Source organism: Brassica napus, chromosome C5, assembly GCF_020379485.1.
Source record: "Brassica napus cultivar Da-Ae chromosome C5, Da-Ae, whole genome shotgun sequence".
NCBI classification, from domain to species: Eukaryota; Viridiplantae; Streptophyta; class Magnoliopsida; order Brassicales; family Brassicaceae; genus Brassica; species Brassica napus.
In genome coordinates, this window is record NC_063448.1 from 23,374,425 (window position 1) to 23,394,710 (window position 20,286).

Sequence of the window (20,286 nt, forward strand, 5' to 3'; positions counted from 1 at the left end):
CCATTTCGGATATCTGGATTTTTGAATCGGATCCGGATTGGATTTCAGATCGAATCTGGATCTCGGATAAAAGTCTCATGCCTAATACAAATGTCTTCTCGTGTCACAATCCAGATTAAAATTCTTTAGCATGTGTAAAACCGTTGCAACATCCTGATTTTTAATAATTGTAACTTAGTGTACACATAATTTAAAATATACTTTTATCTTCTTAATCACTTGTCTAGAAATAACTCAAAGTTAAACATATTTAATCTGAAACAATTTAATGATGAGTGATTTATCAGAAAATAATATCTATCTTATTAAAGTAAAAATACTTTAAGCTTTTGTTTGACAACATAGATAGCAGTTAAAAAAAAGTGTTGTTTTGAAACGTGGATAGCAGTAAGTTAGGAAAAAAAAAGTAATGGGCTTATGCTATTAAAAAAATTAGAAGTCTATTACATTATATTAAAAAAGTAATGTGCTTATGTTACTTGATATACATATTCAAATCAAAATAACAATTTAAAATTGATTTATATCAAAAATTAATTCAAAAATATACATATATTCAAAATTTGATTTTTACTAACATATTTTCCAATAACCATTTTAAAAATGTTTTCAATGTATATAAGAAAAATAGAATACAAAGCCCAATTTCAAACACCAACTTAAATTATGGTTTTTCTATTTCACATTGAAATTTAAAAATATAATATATGTGATTATTTATATGATTGTACGTATAAAGTATTATTAATTATAAGATTACTTATTTGATGGTACATACAAAATACAATTAATTATATGATAACACATATTTTTGTAACCTATGATGACACATATATGATATATAATAGTGATTAGGGGTGGATGTTCCGGTTCATTTTCGGGTCTGTTTGGGATTTCGTATTTGGTTCAAATCTTTGAGGATTTGGTTCGGATTTGGATAACCAATTTAAATTATTTTAAAAAATTTTAAATTTATTAAATGCTTTAATTTTTAAAAATCTATAAACAATAGAATATATTACATATAAATTTGAATAACATATGTCAGAGTACCTAACTTAACATATAAATTGGTTTGGTTTAAATATTTGAATAGAGAATTAATAATTATTTTGAGTATTTTTGGAGTTTTGAGTATATTTTTACTATTTTAGATATTTACGTTTGATTATTTGTATATATTTTCAAGTATTTAAACGAACTTAAAAGTATCATATATATTCTGGATGTTTTTATATATATTAAATCTAAAAATAATTAAAATGTATAAGTATATAAATCTATTTTGGATACCCAAAATACTTCGATTCAGATCGGATTAGGTTTCAGTTCTTCAAATACCAAAATCTTGAATAATTCGGATATTTAATCAATTTCGGTTCGGATTTGGTACTACTTATTCGGATTGGAAACAGTTCGGTTCTTCGAAATCGAGTTTTTTTCTCCACCCTAAATAGTGACATAAAAAACAAATAGCAACATATTTTTTTTTAAATACATCCGCGCGGGCGCACAGGTCAAAATCTAGTCTGTTGGATTAAGCTTGAAGTAACTTGAGAAGCAGACTACCTAATCCTAATGAGTTGAGATTATCTATAAAGATTAGGAAATATTCTAATATGTAAAATCTAATGAGTTCAGGAAAGTTTGAGTTATATATAACGAAATGTTAAGTGTGTTGCATAAGTTATGAGTTTGTGTGATTGTGAACATAAGGTTTTTGAGAGAGTTTTCCTTAAGAGAGATTAATAAGAAGAGTAGTTCTTATTTGTGTGATCATACAATCAAGTTCGTGAATCCTAAGTTCTATATTTGGTGCAAAGCCAGGCGAAATCATGGGTTATATTATACCTACGACCGGGAAGGTGAAAGAAGGTGGAGGACCTTCATCTATACAGTGTCTCATGCTCAACTCAACGAATTACACCATCTGGGCCATGAGAATGAAGGTTACTCTTAAAGTGCATAAGGTTTGGGAAGCAATCGAGATGGAGACACCATGGCGATTAGAATGACATGGCTGTGGCACTGCTATTTCAATCAATACCTGAAGCACTCATATTGCAAGTGGGAGAGCTTCCCACGTCTAAACAAGTGTGGGAGGCTATCAAGACTAGACACGTAGGAGCTGAGCGTGTCAAGGAGGCTAGGTTTAAAATATTGATGAGTGATTTTGATAGGTTAAAGATGAAAGATACCGAAAGTATTGATGATTTTGGAGGCAAACTACTATAACTTGCATCTAAGTCAGCAGCCCTGGAGTCAATATTGAAGAAGTAAAGCTTGTGAAGAAGTTTCTTACGAGTCTTCCCCGAAAGAAATACATACACATAGTAGCCTCGCTTGAGCAAGTGTTAGACCTTAACACGACAAGTTTTGACGATATTATGGGACGTCTAAAGGCATACAAGGAGCAGATTGCTGATGAAGAAGAGCAAGGAAAATTGATGTATGCCGATGGAGCTTCTAATCAAACAAACCGTACCCCAAAAGATCAAACAAACCAATCATATCAAGAACAAGCAAATCGAGACTACTATGGAGATACATACAGAGGAGGAGGCAGAGGTGGTCGTTCTCATTACTATAGGGGAAGAGGTCGAGGTCGTTTCAATGGAGGACGAGATGCCTCAAGGATAACTTGTTAAAGTGTGACAAAGTTGGCCACTTCGTAGCTCAATGTCCAGACTGTCTACTAAAGTTACAGGAGGCTCAAGAAAACGACAATACCTCAACACAAGAAGCTGATGAACTTATGATGCATGAAGTAGTGTTCTTGAACGAGAAGAACGACTTGCAAGAGAATATGTGGTACCTCGACAACGGAGCTAGCAACCATATGACCGGAGATAGAAGGTATTTTTCTAGCATTAACAATGCCATTACCGGAAAAGTACGGTTTGGCGATGACTCCCGTATAGATATCAAGGGAAAAGGCACAATATCTTGCACCGACATGAACGGAGAGTCGAGAAAGATGACTGATGTGTACTCCATCCCTGATCTGAAGAGTAATATCATAAGCTTAGGTCAAGCAACTGAAGCAGGCTGTTATATCAGGATGAAAGGAGAAGAGTTGACAATGCACGATCAATACGGGAATTTACTCGTCAAAGCTAGATGATGAAGAAATCGGCTGTATAAAGTTCATATGGGAATAAAGCCAAGTACGTGTCTCCACACATCAACAGAGAATGAATCACGAAGATGGCATTCGCGATTGGGTCATATAAACCTTAATTGCTTGAAGAACATGATGCAAAAGGAACTAGTTCTTGGCATGCCAAACATTAGTATCGAGAAAGAAGTGTGTGGGTCTTGTTTACTTGGCAAACAAGTAAGAAAAGTATTCCCTAAATCTACTACATATCGAGCTAACAAGGCATTAGAACACCTGCACAGAGATCTTTGCGTACCTATAAGTCCAACAACGCCGGCAGGAAAGAGATACATATTTGTTGTTAAAGATGATCATACGAGATACATGTGGAGTATGTTACTGAAGGAGAAGAATGAAGCGTTCACCAAATTTAAAAAATTGAGAGACACGGTGGAGCAAGAAACAGGTAAGAAGATCGTTACTTTTAGAACAGACAGAGGTGGAGAATTTGTGTCCAAAGAATTCAATGAATACTGCGATAGTATTGGGATAAGAAGACATCTTACTGCTCCATATACACTCCAACAGAATGGGGTGGTTGAACGAAGGAATCAAACCTTGATGGAGATGACAAAAGCACTATGAAACATATGCATGTACCAAACTATATGTGGGGAGAGGCAACGCGACACTCCACGTATATGTTGAACCGTGTAGCAACTCGAGCACTAAAGGAGAGAACTCCCTACGAGGCGTATCGCGAGAAGAAGCCGAGGATTGATCACATACGCGTCTTTGGGTGCATATCTTACGCAAAGGTAGAGGCAAAGTTACTAAAGAAGCTTGATGATCGAACAAGAATGCTAGTGCACTTGGGAACAGAGCCGGGATCAAAAAAATACCGCTTGTTTGATCCGAACACGAAGAAAATCATAGTAAACCGAGATGTAATCTTTGATGAGGCAAAGAGCTAGAACTGGGACGCAAACAAGACCAAGTCTTCTTCTAATGGCAACTTTTTTGTTACACTTGGAAATTTTGGAAACCATGGTCTAACCACCGAGTCAGAGAAATTGTGTCTAGAGCAAGCAACTGATACAAGCAACATACAGGCACCCGAGGATGATGACTCAGTAAGTAACGACGAAGAAGCAGAGTTCATTGAGCCACAACCACTAAGAAGATCAGAAAGAGAACACATGAAGCCTAAGTACCTGGATGACTACATACTACTGGCTGAAGAGCTTGGAGAAGAGATACTAATGTATCTAAACAATGAGCCGAAGAATTCTAATGAAGCTAAGGAGTCAAAGGAGTGGACACAAGCTTACGTAGAAGAGATAGAGTCCATCGAGAAGAATGAAACGTGGATTCTCGTTGATCTTCCTTATGGAGAAAAACCAATAGGTTTGAAGTGGGTGTTCAAAATAAAACGTAACACATATGGAAGTATGAACAAGTAGAAATCGCGGCTAGTTGCAAAAAGGTATGTAAGACGATATGGAATTGATTTTGACGAAGTTTTCGCTCCAGTTGCACGGATTGAAACAATAAGACTTCTTGTGAACCATGCTGCAACTTATGTATGGGAAGTACATCATTTGGATGTAAAAACCGCTTTCGTGCATGGAGAACTCAAAGAGACAGTGTATGTTACACAACCGGAAGGTTTCGAAAAGAGGGGAGAAGAAAATAAGGTTTATAAGCTCAAGAAGGCATTGTACGGGCTGAGACAAGCTCCGAGAGCCTGGAATAACAAGCTGAATCATATACTTTGCGAGTTACGATTCACAAAGTGTTCGAAAGAGCCCTCAGTCTATCGAAAAGTAGTTAATGACAACTTACTGGTGGTTGATGTGTACGTAGATGATATGTTTGTAACACAGACCAATGCAAGAATCATACAAGAATTCAAAGACAGCATGGGGAGCAAGTTTGATATGAGTGACTTGGAGAGATTAACATATTATCTCGGTATAGAGGTGTATCCGCATGAGAGTGGGATAACCCTTAACCAGAAGAGATATGCGTCAAAGATATTGGAAGAAGACGGGTTGGACAAGTGCAACCCATGCCAAACACCGGTGGAAGTTGGTCTGAAACTTTTGAAAGCAGAGAACGAGAAGGAGATAGATGCAATAAGATATAGAAGAAACATTGGCTGCTTACGTTATCTTCTCCACGCCATACCAGACTTGTCATTTTGTGTAGGAGTACTAAGTTGGTACATACAGAGCCCCAGAGAGCTGCATGGATCTGCCATGAAACAAGTTATGCCGTACTTACGAGGAAGTCTTACATATGGACTGTCGTTTGCGCGATCGTCAATGATTGTGACGAAGCTCGTTGGATATAGTGACAGTTCGTGTAATGAAGATCCTGATGATGGTAAGAGTACAACAGGCCATAATATATTCTATCTTGGAGATAGCCCAATAACTTGGTGTTCCCAAAAGCAAGATACGGTTGCTCTATCGTCGTGTGAGGCTTAGTTTATGGCAGGGACAAAAGCCGCTGTAGAACCTAAAATCTACACTAAGTATTTGATAATGATCGGGAGTTTGATATAGGGAAGACAAATGATGTAGGCAGCGATATCTTTAGAACACAACGATGTAAACATTTTCCAGTAGGTAAAAATGGACTTTATTGATGAATAAGATCGAATACAATGAGTTGAACTAGATCGAGTGATACAAAATGAGATCGGTAAAGAAAGGATCCAAGACTGAGATGAAAACAAGGTCGATGTATGTGTGTACCTCTCTCTAGGGTTTTCAACGTGTCCTTCTTCATGTCCGTTCTCCTTCCTTTATAGTAAGTCGACCTCGTGATCTCCGTAACTGCTCTGCAATCTACGGGACTGCTCCGCGATCTCCGGGACCTCGAAGTCTTCGCTTTCGAGCTTGATTGCTTGCTATGGGCTTCAGTTCCTTACGGCCCATATCTTTGATCGCAGCCCATTAATGTACTGACCGAAATTGGGTCCAACAGCCGCGAGACAAGCAATGTGGCTTCAAGATTTGCTAAGTGAAGTAACATGGGAGCCGTGTGAGGAAGTCGTGATACGCATTGACAATCAGTCGGTGATTGCATTAACAAGGAACCCGGTTTTTCACGGAAGGGGTAACCATATACACAAGAGGTATCATTTCATAAGAGAGTGTGTGGAAAATGGGCAAGTAGAAGTGGAACACGTTCCTGGAGAGAAACATAGGGCATACATCTGAACGAAGGCTTTAGGAAGAATCATATTCAGAGAAATAAGATATTACATTGGGATGATAGACTTAGCGACAAGGAGCTTCAAGCTTAAAGGGGAGAATGTTGGATTAAGCTTGAAGTAGCTTGAGAAGCAAGCTACCTAATCCTAATGAGTTGAGATTATTTATAAGGATTATGAAATATTCTAATATGCTAAACCTAATGAGTTAAGAGAAGTTTGAGTCATATATAAGGAGATGCAAAGTGTGTTGCATAACTTATGAGTCTGTGTGATTGTGAGCTTAAGGTTTCTGAGAGAGTTTTCCTCAATAGAGATTAATAAGAAGAGTAGTTCTTATTTGTGTGATCATACAATCAAGTTCGTGATTCCTAAGTTCTATAATATCCAGTGTCGTGTGAATGGAGATAAAATACATGAAAAACATAGCAAGCTACCTAATCCTAATGAGTTGAGATTATTTATAAGTATTAGGAAATATTCTAATATGTTAAACCTAATGAGTTTAGGGAAGTTTGAGTCATATATAAGGAGATGCAAAATGTGTTGCATAACTTATGAGTTTGTGTGATTGTGAGCTTAAGGTTTTTGGGAGAGTTTTCCTTAATAGAGATTAATAAGAAGAGTAGTTCTTATTTGTGTGATCATACAATCAAGTTCGTGATTCCTAAGTTCTATAATATCCAGTGTCGTGTGAGTAGAGATAAAATACATGAAAAACATAGCAAGCTACCTTATCCTAATGAGTTGAGATTATTTATAAAGATTAGGAAATATTCTAATATGTTAAACCTAATGAGTTTAGGAAAGTTTGAGTCATATATAAGGAGATGCAAAGTGTGTTGCATAACTTATGAGTCTGTGTGATTGTGAGCTTAGGGTTTTTAAGAGAGTTTTCCTTTATAGAGATTAATAAGAAAAGTAGTTCTTATTTGTGTGATCATACAATCAAGTTTGTGAATCTTAAGTTATGTAATATCCAATGTCGTGTAAGTGGAAGTAAAATACATGGAAAAACATAATGCTCACATGGTTAGTATACGAGCCTTTTGAGTCTCCAAATATAACGACGGTCGGACCAAGGTATGCCTTCGGGTGGAGAGTGCATACAGGACCCACTGACGGAAAGTGACGGTCGGGGGTTACAACCATTATTGTTGGACATGGACTTTATCCCCAACAAGGCTTATAAGATAATGGGCTCAGCCCATTTAAAAGGGGGGTCACTAGGAAACCTTAGACCTCTCCTTTCTATAAATAAGGAGCCAACCTCCTTTGAGAGGGCTCTTGGACTCTCTTTTGGTGTCTCCTCCATCTCTCTCTTCTTCTAGAAAGAGAAACACTTCAACACATGCTTTCATCTAGGCACTTGTGATCCTTTGTTGTAGAACTACGATTGGTTTAATCCCCTTTCGGGGTATGTAGGCAACCCTTCACCGGGCCTAGCTATAATCAATACACACTTTTTTTCTTATTCTCTCCGGGTCGTCTCCATCCGGTTCAAGCTCAGCATGAAGACTTCTCCTAACCCCACCGACGAGTCCTCGTCTCGTTCATTCACTAGTTTGTTGACAGTTCTCGGTTCAAACAATTATAACAATAGAGTTTTTGCAGAACAAACTAAGCCAATGTCTCTTAATCTACTACTTTTAGGTTCTTCTCGTTTCCAATGTAGGATTCTCAGCATTTAACATTTAATCCAAAGATATTCTTAGAAATGGAAGAGTTAATTAGAGATATCAATACATACACTGGAAAACATGAGATAGAGAGAAAGAGAGAGAAGCAAACCAAAACAACAAATATAGATTTGTTTTTGTTTTTCTAGACATCCTTGGCAATGAGATCGCCATTGAGTAACGCTCTGTAAGCAGCAACAGGCCAAATGAAACCACGGAAGATGAGGCGACTAGCCAATGGAACATCAATGATGATCTCTTTCATTGCTGGTTTCTTCTCATCGCTGATTGCTATCAAGTAGCTTCTTCCAACCCACCCGATCCATCCAGCAATGTAGAGGAAGAGAAGGCCTGGAGTTATGAACTCTCCCCAATGCCGCTGATCTCCGTTCACTATCAGGTGGGGTAGACCGTCTGCGCCACAGAGAAGTCCATACTTGCCATAGTTGTCGAACCTAACAAACATTTGAAATTTTAATCTCACTACCACATCCGAATCATGGCAGTAGTACATATTCTAGGGCGATTTTAGGTGCTAACCCATGTCCTCCCTATCCTAATAACGTATCTTATGTATATATCAATAATTTATATATAAAATATCAATTATTAAAACATTCAATAGGTAAGATTTAAGAGAGTTTATAAAATATTATATATGGATTTTGTTTTCTTTAAAATTGTAAAAAAATATTATTCATAACTTTTAAAACTAATAAAATAATAATTTTCTTAAAACAAAATATACGTTTCAATGTTTTTTCTAACACAGCAAAAGTTAGCAAAAAAAAGTTTTTTTTAACATATACATTTCAAAGTTTTTAATTTTTTTTTGTTCTGTAGCCTTGAATCATGGATTTAATAAACTAATATGTTACTCCAAAATCAAAGATTCAATAGCAGATGAAATGGAGCAGAATCATCACTGACATCTAAACAATTCAAGGTTGCAAAAGAATGAAAGTTCTGAGCTATGTTTGGTTGGTAGAGGAGACGAACCTGCGTTTAGTCTTCTCGATCTGAGCGTTAAGAGCAAGAGCAGGAGCACTTTCCGGAGCGTAGAGCTTAAGAGATGACTGAAGCTTCTTGATCTGTTGCTTCTCCCTCTTGGCGAACTGTTTCGACTCCTTGCAAGGTGTCAACCCCGAGATATCAGCAACGGCTGGCATCGGAGCTGAGAGGAGGATGGAGGAGAGAGCCACTGCGGTGGAGAAAGCCTTCATGGACTGTTGCTGCGTCGCGGATTTGTCGTCGGAGCAGACGAATCTCGCGGTGGATTTAGGCAAGGATTGAGTGAGAGATTTGTTGGATCTCGGGTTGAGAACGAGGTTCGTCGGGATCGTGAGCGACATGGCTTCTCGGGTTTTGGAACTCGTTGGAGGGAAGTGTGGAGGAGGAGTACAGAGGAGCTAAGAGATGAGCTTTAGATTTCTTTACAAGACAAATAGGATTAGTGGAGGGAGAGAAAGATAAGACAAGAGGTCTGGTTTTGATGATGTGGCGTGTTTTTAGTGGTGGATAAGTAACACGTCATGGATAAGAGATTTTCCCTTGGATTTTGTACCTTTCTCATCTCATGTTTAAGATATGTGGAGTACCACACGACTTACCTATGTCTATATATTTTATATTCTCAAAACAATAATTGAATTAATGTCTAAAAATCAAAGAATTAAGCCGAATTGTTGAATTATATCAATGGTTCTGGGTTTTATCTCTTATCTAATTTCATTAATTGTATTTTCGTTTTCTCTTATCTAATTTCGGTAATTGTATTTTCGTTTTCTGTTCCTTTACCAATGTTATGTATTTATTATCAATCAAGGTTCTTACTTTTTATTGAATATATTCATCTTTGGCCGTTTTACAGTTGAATATATTTTTATTTAATTTTACAAATTTTGATTTGTTAAAAGTTAAAACACTTGAATTACAAATGGTCCACCATTTCTCCAGTTACAAATCAGACCATTCATATATATTAAGATCTTTTTCAAATGACTTATCCGTTTGTTTGAAGAGTGATTTACTTTAAAAGACACTTTTGTGTAGATACATCACACTTGTAGGACACAATTCATCTTATCGAGGTGTGTTTTGTACCAATATGTCCTTATACTTTAATGATAAAAAACAACTAGTTTGGGAAGGAATGAGGTTGCATTTCACGTGACTAAATAAGAAGAAAAAATTTGTTTAGATAATGTTGAGATCAAACAAGAAAATAATAAAAAATGTTTGGTCAGATTTTTTATGTCATTACTCTTCATTCCTCTTATTTTTATACTGATTTTTCTTCAAATTTTATGATACATAAAACAATATAATTGTTACAATAAATCATAGATATTTTTTTCTATGTTTTGACATCCATTTCACATATATATATATATATTACATATTTAACATTCATACAAAAGAAATGTGTGGACATGGATGAAATTCATTTATAAGGACATCACTAGACCTTAATCCGCGCAACTGTGCGAGTGTTTATTTTCAATATCTAATTTTTATTTGTACAAAATATTATACTTGTATGTCAGAGTTACTGTAGTATAATTATTGTTTTGAAACCCGATCGGGATTCGAGATCGAACCCGTAAATCTGGTGACCTATATGTAATGTGGTTTAGATCTTAGAAAAAAACCTTGATAAAACTTATTTGGAATTTGACTACATGTCCAACATCTGCTTTGCGCATTAGATAACTTCTACTTATTTCTTTCTTTAGTTTTCTGTAATTATGTTATTAAAAAAAAATTGTATTCTAAATAAGCAAGGTTTTTAGCTTTTTACCATCATCTAGACTTTGATTTTCGTAATCACGTCGATTTTTTTTATAATAAATGATGGTAATTGTAATACATTAAATAATTATTTTTGTGTGTTAACAACCTATTGTATGACCCTATAAATATGCATTTACACTTGTATTTACGTAATTCAAAATAGAAAATTCTATAAATATGCATTTACACTCGTCTTATATATTAAAATAGAAGTCATGACTTCTTTCATGTGTGATTTTTTAAAATTTGGATCATCACTTAGAAATCTTATTAAATGTATTTTATTAAGACTAATAATACATAGAATCTTTAAAATACTTTAATTAATATCTTTTGATATATTTTCATTTTAAATATAAGATATATTTATTTTAAAATTCTAACAAATCTGTTTTAAAATATTTTTACAAGATCTTCATTTTCGAAATTATAGTTAAATATTTTCACTAATTTTGAAATTAGTTTGAAATATTATTATACATGAATAAATTCAGTAATCATTTATAAAATGAAAAATAAAAATTATGTAATATTTTATATATTACTAGGGGTATTCCGGCTCAGATGTCTTATATGATAAAAACTTCAAAATCTTGTGTTATTGTTTGTAGTAGTTAGCAGTGTTTGTAATTGAGTGTAGTTGATTGTTTCTTCATAGTAAATATAGTTGTACATTTAAGTGTTGAAATGGCCATGGTCCGGAGGGGAAATTAGTATAATGAATGTGTTTTTGTCTAAAAACTCTATGGATAAGGCAGAAACGCTCTGTCACTTCTAGCTCTTGCATGTAGGGTGTTTGTTATGTAGTGAAACCCCTTTTTTTTTGCTGCAAGTATTTATGTTCAGTAGTGGAAATCATACTTGGCTCATATCATATATTCAGTGTTTATGTTAACTCTTTTATATGGATAATTGGTTTGATGTATCCTGATGCATAATCTTTTCTTACTCATAGTCCAGTGTTTTTTTCGTTTCTTGTAGTCCACTGTTTGTCACGTGGAAGAAAATAGTGAATGATGGGAAGCCTCAATTGCATGTATGTATTGGTACTCTGGAAGCACGCCGCTTGATCAGTGGCTTCAAGGATTACGCCTTAACCATGTACCTTACAACTGCTACCATTTGCACGAGAGAGTGAGCCATCAAATACATTTAATCCTTATGAGCAGGTACCGTGGTCCACTAAACAGTGTACCAATTCCATTTCTAACCTGAATTATAGTATAAAGTAGAGACTGGAGAACACAATCCTGAACATTGGCGGCCATAAAACTAACACAGAGATAAAAAAATTTGTATAGTTCCCTTATTCTCAGTAGATACGTTGACGGCTATTGTTGCCTCAAGGTTTGAATTAACAGATTTTTCTAGCTGATTAACTTCTTTGTCACCACCTCCACTCTTTATAAAAGAAAGAAAAGCATTTTCAACAATAGAAAGAAATCACCTCTACCATTTCTCATTAATTTCAAACCTGGAAGCACTCTGTAATTGCAGAAGACATGTTTTTTTCAATAGCTGGTGTTACTGCACGTGCTATAGCTGGAACAATTGCGGTAAATTCTTTCTTTGTGTTTTTCTCTAACACGTCATTAATTCCTTGCTCATGAAGTTTTTAATCTAATGAGATTTAGCAACTGGTAACCAAATCACTAAAGCACAAAGCAAGGGATTTGTAAGAACTACAAAAAGATTTAGATTAAATGACCAAAAGAAGTCCACAACTTTGACAATAAAAAGTAGCTCAAATCTGCTGAAAATGCAGAGACGAAAAGTCCACAACTCTGCACTCAAGAACAAACAAAATAGGTAGCTCAACTAAGTTAGAAGCTACTTACAAATCTCCATTAATCAACCCCCAACAGAGTAGCAGTAAAGTGGACGATGATTCAGTGGTTTCATGAGATTATTTAATAAATGAATGAATGTATAATGATTTTTACATTTTCTTCTGCTTCAGAACCCTCATACATTGGACTTTGGCAGCTTCTAGGACCAAGTCTTGCTTTTATATGTTCTTTGTATTATGCAGAGCTCAAGATCAAGCTTCTAGACCTTTTTGAGAAACATTATGAAAGAACTAAAGTTGAAATTCGTTTCGGATCTTAGTGGTTCAATCGAATACCTCTTAAACTTTAATGTGAAAACCGAGAAAATCATCTATTGTTTCTGTCGATGCATATTGAAATCTCAAAAGGCATAAACATGTCTTCTATTTTTACTATCTCTAAACTTAATTTGGTGTGGGAACTGTACTACAAATGATACAGAACTCAACATATTATCATATATAGGAAGAAGTGAAGATCTCGTAATAGCACTGTTATACTGTAAGATGTCTATTATGATGCTTTTGTTCTCAACAGCTTAATAATGTAACGGTAGAACCAAGAAAGACTCAGAAAATTGTGATTCAGCAAGGAAGGTGATGCTTGGTTCTCTTAACCCCAAGTATGGATCCGCTTTCAGAATCTGTCCCCTCTCAAGCTGTAGAAGTTCATTGTTTAAATAATTGCAAAAATACTAACAAAAAAATATGACTTTGAGCACGTGACTAGATCAGATCCAAGCTTTCCAAACTTTTGACTTTTTAGTGTAACTGGAAGCTACCACCTTGCTGAATGTTGCATAGAAAGACGTTCTGAATATTGAGTTCATCTACACACGTTCTTTTCACTTAACGTGTTTCCAAAGTTCATCTACCACCTGAGAAGTGGCCTACTTCTGGAGGTTATGGAATGAGAGAGCTGTCAACAATGTAAGTTCTTGGAGGATGTTCGAGTGTACATGTGATCAAAGTAAGCTAGCAAATCACATCAAACACAAAGAATCAATCATTCATAGTTGGAATTTGGAAAGTATAAATTAATCAAAAAAGCAAAAGGAACAATGACTTACCAGTATCAAACAACGAAATATCCTTTGATGAAAAACAAAACTTTCTCATCGTAGTGATGAGTTCCATCGGAGGTGATATCTATTGTAAGTGGTATCTCGTCTGAGTTGTGGATTTCATCGTCGAAAGGTGGGATATTTATAGTTGAAGCTTCAGCCAGTTACTGGGGGATGCAAAGAGGTTGATTGAATGTTGCTCAGTTGGAGGAGTTGGATAATTACGCTGAAGACCAGAGTTAAGCACATAATAATGAAGGTTGAAAGGTTACGGGAAGGTGAAAGGCGAGCTTTGGAATTATCGTCGTGAAGAAGACGATGGGGAAACCTAAAACTTGAATGGGCTTCCTATTTTGATTACGAAGCCCATCTATGATATCTATAAAAGCTCAGTCCAAGCATATAATTGATAAAACGCAGGTGCGACTCGTGTTTCGTAGTGCAGGTATCAAAAAAAGCTCTTCATTCCTTGCAGACGTGGACGCATGAGAAGAGAGAAAATGTAACTTTATATATATAGATATAATCATAATCAATCATATTAAAAGAAAATTATTATATTGAGCTAAATATAATAAAATTGTATTAAATTTATAAATTTTATATATTTTATTTTCGTAAGTATAAAATATTTATGTTCAAAAATAAAATCTAATACGTTGGTAAGATGGGTTAACATTAGCAAACTATATAATACATGTATAAAAATTAACATGTATTTCTTAAAAGCTTATAATATAAAATCTTTGTAACTACTTTAATCATAATATATTTTCATTTTAAATATAATATATATTTATATATTATATTTTAAAAATTCTAATAAATCTGTGTAAAAATATTTTAACAATAATTAATGTATTTTAAGTTATCGTTTATAAAATGAAAAATAAATAAATTATATCATATTTTATCTACTTTATAGTCATGATCATGTTAAAATACAATTATTATACTTAAATAAATATGATAAAAGTATATTCAATTGATAAATTTATAAATTTTATTTTCATAAATATAAATTATTTATTTTAAAAATATAATATGATAGAATGGCTTAAAATTAGCAAACCATATAATACATGTTTAAAAATTAACATATCTTAGACTTTTGTATATACAATAATATATTATCTAAAATGAATAAGCATAAAAATATTAGTAAAAAAAAATACAGTTTTGAAACACGGGTCATAATTTAGCATAAATTAAATATAAAATAATTTTCAAATATGTTTTCTCATGAATATATTAATTTGCTTAAGAACTAAATGCAAATACAATAAGATAAATATATAATAAGAGGTGAAAATACATACGGTTTTAAACAATTTATTAATTATAACATGTAAATTATAAAATTATTGTATTTGAAATAATTATATAAACATTTAAGTATATGATTAACGTTAAAAATATATACTACTAATGTTTAAAAACAATAATTTATGTATAGAAAAGTGAAAACAAACACTCGCGCGATTGCGCGGATCAAAATCTATTTTTTAAGTTAAAGTTAGATTTATGATATGTATTAATTTAACTATAAAAGACAAAAATATTAAAAGGTAAGTAAATTTATTACTTCAGTGGCATATGACTGTAAATAAGTTACAAACTAAGGGGTATTCTATATGTGTACTTCTGTTTTAATAAAATAGATATTCATGATTTGCATATCCACGCTTTACATGACCACATTCTGCAACAACCATTTTTGAACAAACTCATCAAATCTCATCAATATTAGCTTTAAGATTTGATGTTCATATTTATTAATTTTAGTAGTTTTAATCCATGAATACATAGATATATTTCCAGGTTTCTGAGAAACAAATCATCCATGATGAAACTATAAACAACATAACCATCTACGATGCTTCACTCATAATACATCCGTCCACAATAAATCCATTTACGCTGAACTTGTGTAAAGCTGAACCAAGAAGATGGAGATTTTCTTTGTTCTCTCAGAGCATCTCCAACTCACTTCTGTATTTGCCTTTATAATAGCATTTAGAGACAAAATCACTCCAACACTACTCTATTTCTTCCTCTAAAATAGAGATTGTTATTTTCACCTCTATATTTTGAGGAAGAAATAACATTCCTCTATAATAGAGGCATACTTTTCTATTCAAAAAATGATCCTTTAACTTTTTACTTTAACAATTATAACCAAAATAAATATTTTTAGCAGAAATGTACTGTTTATATAAATATATAATCATACTTTTATTTACATAATAGTTTCTATAAAAATATTCAGTGTAAATAATATCATAATTTTATGAATGTTAAACTAAATTGGGTTAATTTTCAACTTTCACAAAATAAAAAGTATTATTTGTAAAATTAGAAAAGAATATGTCAAGAATATTTCTTTTTTATAGGAAGAAATAGATGAATACATTAGATACAAATACATCTCTATTATAGTTTCCCTATTTTAAAGGAAAAAATAGGAAAATTCATTAGAGATGGTCTAAATAAAAGATAATTAGATGAGCAAAGATATATAAGAACAACAGACAAACTCCAACCAAAAATTGAGCTTTTAAAATAAATCAGATATCTTAAAACCAAATCTGGAAAGCTTTATCAAAAACAATAGACATATCCAACAAAAAGTTGAACTTTTATAACTTTGATTTCAGTTCTAGACTAAAACAGAGATTTAGATCTGAAACCTAACCTGATTTTCGAGTTGAAACTCTTCGATTCTTTGACGTCGCTTCTTTATCCATGATGGAAACAGACTCTCCGCGTTGATATGCGATTCTTGAATTAAAACCAACCAAAACAGTGTTAGCTTTTTCATGTGTTCTTCAGCTTCTGAGTCGCCTTCGATCGAAACAAGAGAGAAAAGAAAGGGAAATATACGAAGTTTTAGGATTAAGAATTATGGAATAAGGTAATAAATAAATAAATTTAAAAAACAAACTAGATTGTCTTGTTCACATGTGAAGGAAAGGTTCATAAAGTAACTAGAATTTTTTACATCTAGAGACACTTTCTCACATTCAAATTACACTACAAGACACTTATCATTTGAGACACACTTTCTTTTGTCAAAAAGACTCTTATGACTCTAAACTAAAGAGAATATATCTCCTCTTCTTATTTCATTTTATTATTTTTCTTATTCTACTTTATGTATTTATTTACTTTTATCTCAAGTTCTAAAATATATTAAACAAAAATAATTGTCATAATAAACTATATATAAAATTCTCTATATCTATGTTCATATATATATTATATATATTAATGTGTAAACAAAATGTGGACGTGGACACGAAAGCGTGGATAACAGAATTATAAATTGGTTGTGGACATGAACATCTTAACAGAATTATAAACTAGTTGTGGACATGGACAATATTCATTCGATTTCATTCATCATCTCGGGATATAAATTCAATTATAATCAAAATTACATACATCCATATCATGACAAAGCGCAAATTCCTTAGATCAGAAATCTCTGACATGCAAGATCTATTACTCTCCGACAAAAGGTAAACGCTTCTTCGATTTTTCTCTCCGCTCATACTCACAATATCATCTCTTTCTCATCTTGATTGAAGTTTAACTGCAGATAATTTATCAATTGAGCTGAAGAAGCCAAGTGTTTGTATTGGAGATAACAGAGTCCGTGTCCACGTTTTATGGTATAATTTTAGTAACATGAGTCCATGTTCACGTATTGTTGTATAGTTTTATGGAATCAAAACAGAAAATTTGTCCACTTATCTACTATAAACACATTAACATCACATATCCAGACATTACTCATCACTCATCCACGCATTACCCGTCCACAAATCACCCAACCAGACATCACTCGTCCACAAATCACCCATCCACAACTGTCATTTTCCATTAAAGGCAAAATTGTTCACAATCTGTTGCTGGCCCACAACAAAATGTGTCACATGTAAGAAGTGTCTCTAGGTATAATAGAAAGTCAAAAAATATCTCTTTGTGTAATCAGGTCAACTAACTAATACCCGAAGCGTATATTAGCCTTTACACACACCGAAAGTACGTGACCATCAATATGTGTCTAATGAAGTAAATATAAAGAAATAAAGTGTCTAATTTTTTCTTGTTTGAACTGTTATAGCCATTTCTTGGAAAACGGTCGACTAATGACTAAACTAGGATCATATCGTCTAATTAATATCTAAATGATTTGACTATGCGATCTGATATCTAAACTAATAACAGCCTTCAAATTAATACCTAAATTTAAAATAAAAAACTTTTAAATATCTAAAACTAAGATCGTATCAGTAACATACGGAGGTGGACTGGTTCGTGGCCGAGTCAAAATCGTACCCAGGTTCGACCGATCATCAATAGATCATTAACCACTTATGCTTGTGAAGAATTGTTATTCCCTTACACAAAAAACAACAATATAAACAATCCGACATAGATTTGTCATGTATAATTAATTCCATATACAATAGAACCTCTATAAATTAATAATATTAATACTTTAATTTTATTAATTTATACAGATATTAATTTACAAAAGTTTTTTTATTTAGATTTCTTATTTTAAGATATATTTATTCTAAGATAAGAAAAATATTTGATTTTATTATATAGACACTAATTGTTATTTTTTGAAAGTTAACATTTATATTAATTTTACTATATTACTAGGTGTCTTGCCCGCATATGCGGACATAATTCTTATATAGATACTTATTAATAAATGTACTATTAGTTTAAAGATAAAATAAGTTGAAATAAAATATTAAATATATACTATTTTATGAATCTTTCCATTTCTTAATTTTTAAATTTTATTGATTTTAAACTTTATTTTTTACAACAACACTACTATTTTATATTTTAAAATATGTTGTTATCTTTAACCAGTTTTTATTATATTAATTTATAAAAAATTATCTAATTAGAATATATAAATTTTAATTAAAAAATATGTTATTAAACCAAATTTTTGTAATTACCAAAACCTACAAAATTTCAAAATAAATAATATGTTAGACCGAACCCAACTTTACTTATTAGATTAATCAAAATAAATAAAACTATTGATATATGTATAATTATATTTTAAAATATCTCCCATAATAACTGAAGAAACACTTAAATAAACCAATCATGTTGACAAACAAAACATTAATATGTAATGTATAAGATAAGATCCTATCTATTATCATTTTCATTTCTAAATGCTCTAATAGAGAAAAATAAGCTATTTTCAATCGAGAATTCGGCCAAAAAAAACCTTAACTTTGCACGAATTGCCAAAAGAAATATGAACTTTTGGGCGACCCAAAAAACACCAAACTTTCATTGACTTTAGAATTAATTAACAATGTTTTCGCTGACTTGCCAATTTAGCACGCCGTCAACAAATTTAACAGAAATATTTGACGTCGTTTATTGTTGGCGTTAAGTGAAACGACGTCGTTTTACATGATTTGAAATTAAAAATATGTAGACCTCTGGATTCGAACCCAGGTTGTTTGGTCAAATGGTAAGGTCTTTTACCACTAGGCTAGTGGAACTTTCAATGTACTTACTAACATGTTTACTTTTATTTGTACTGATTGAATATAAAAATATTCTCTAAAAACTTAAAAAGATCTTTAAAATTCCAAAAATTTGAAAAATAAGAATTTTTTTATAAAATCAATTTTGAAATTAAAATTGAAAATAAATTTTATTTTTCTTTTTAAAAAATAAAAACTCTTCCAAAATTTTCTATAAAATTAAAACGAACTTTAAATTCCAAAAAATTGAAAAAAATAAAGAAATTTTTTATAAAATTAATTTTGAAATTAAAATTGAAAATAAAATTTTATTTTTCTTTAAAAAAATAAATTTTTATATTTCTTAAAAAAAAAAAATCTCCCAAAATTTTCATAAAATTAATTTTGAATTAAATTAAAATATTTTTTTCTTTAAAAAGTCAAAAAGTTTAAAAAATTTTCATTTTTTAAAAAAAATCCAAATTTTTTAAAAATTATAATAAAATGCAAAAAATTAAAGTTACAATTATCAACTTTTTATGTGTGTATAATTAATTTCAACTTTTAGCAAATGTATTAAAAAAATTGAAAATTTTGGAAGATTTTTTATTTTATGAAAATAAAAAATAAAATTTTATTTTCTATTTTAATTTCAAAATTAATTTTATAAAAAAAATCTTTATTTTTTCTATTTTTTTGGAATTTTAAAGATCTTTTTAATTTTTTAGAAAATTTTGGAAGAGTTTTTATTTTTTAAAAAGAAAAATAATTTTTTTTATAAAAATCTTCTTTATTTTTTATTTTTTGGAATTTTAAAGATCTTATTAAGTTTTTAGAGAATTTTTTATATTTAATATGTACCAAATAAAAGTAAACATGCTAGCAAGTACATTGAAAGTGTGAGTAGCCTAGTGGTAAAATACCTTTCCATTTGACCAACCAACTTGGGTTCGAATCCAGGGGTCTACATATTTTTAATGACAAATCATATAAAACGACGTCGTTTCACTTAACGGCAACAATAAACGATGTCAAATATTTTTGTTAAATTTGTTGACGGCGTGCTAAATTGGCAAGTCAACG

The 20,286-nt window shown here is 32.0% G+C and overlaps 2 protein-coding genes across 2 annotated transcripts; one reads left to right on the plus strand and one right to left on the minus strand.

The window, feature by feature from the left end:
• Positions 1-2,387: 2,387 nt before the first annotated feature.
• Positions 2,388-3,124, plus strand: LOC106414165. Its single transcript, XM_013854876.1, has 2 exons — positions 2,388-2,604; positions 2,676-3,124. Exons 1-2 carry the CDS (start codon positions 2,388-2,390, stop codon positions 3,122-3,124), a joined length of 666 nt encoding a protein of 221 aa, XP_013710330.1.
• A 4,885-nt stretch (positions 3,125-8,009) lies between these two features.
• On the minus strand, positions 8,010-9,588 carry LOC106401573 (photosystem I reaction center subunit III, chloroplastic). Its single transcript, XM_013842115.2, has 2 exons — positions 9,002-9,588; positions 8,010-8,457 (listed from the first exon to the last, which is right to left on the minus strand). The coding sequence occupies exons 1-2, from the start codon at positions 9,352-9,354 to the stop codon at positions 8,148-8,150; spliced, it is 663 nt and encodes a 220-aa protein (XP_013697569.1). The 5' UTR covers positions 9,355-9,588; the 3' UTR covers positions 8,010-8,147.
• Positions 9,589-20,286: the final 10,698 nt, after the last annotated feature.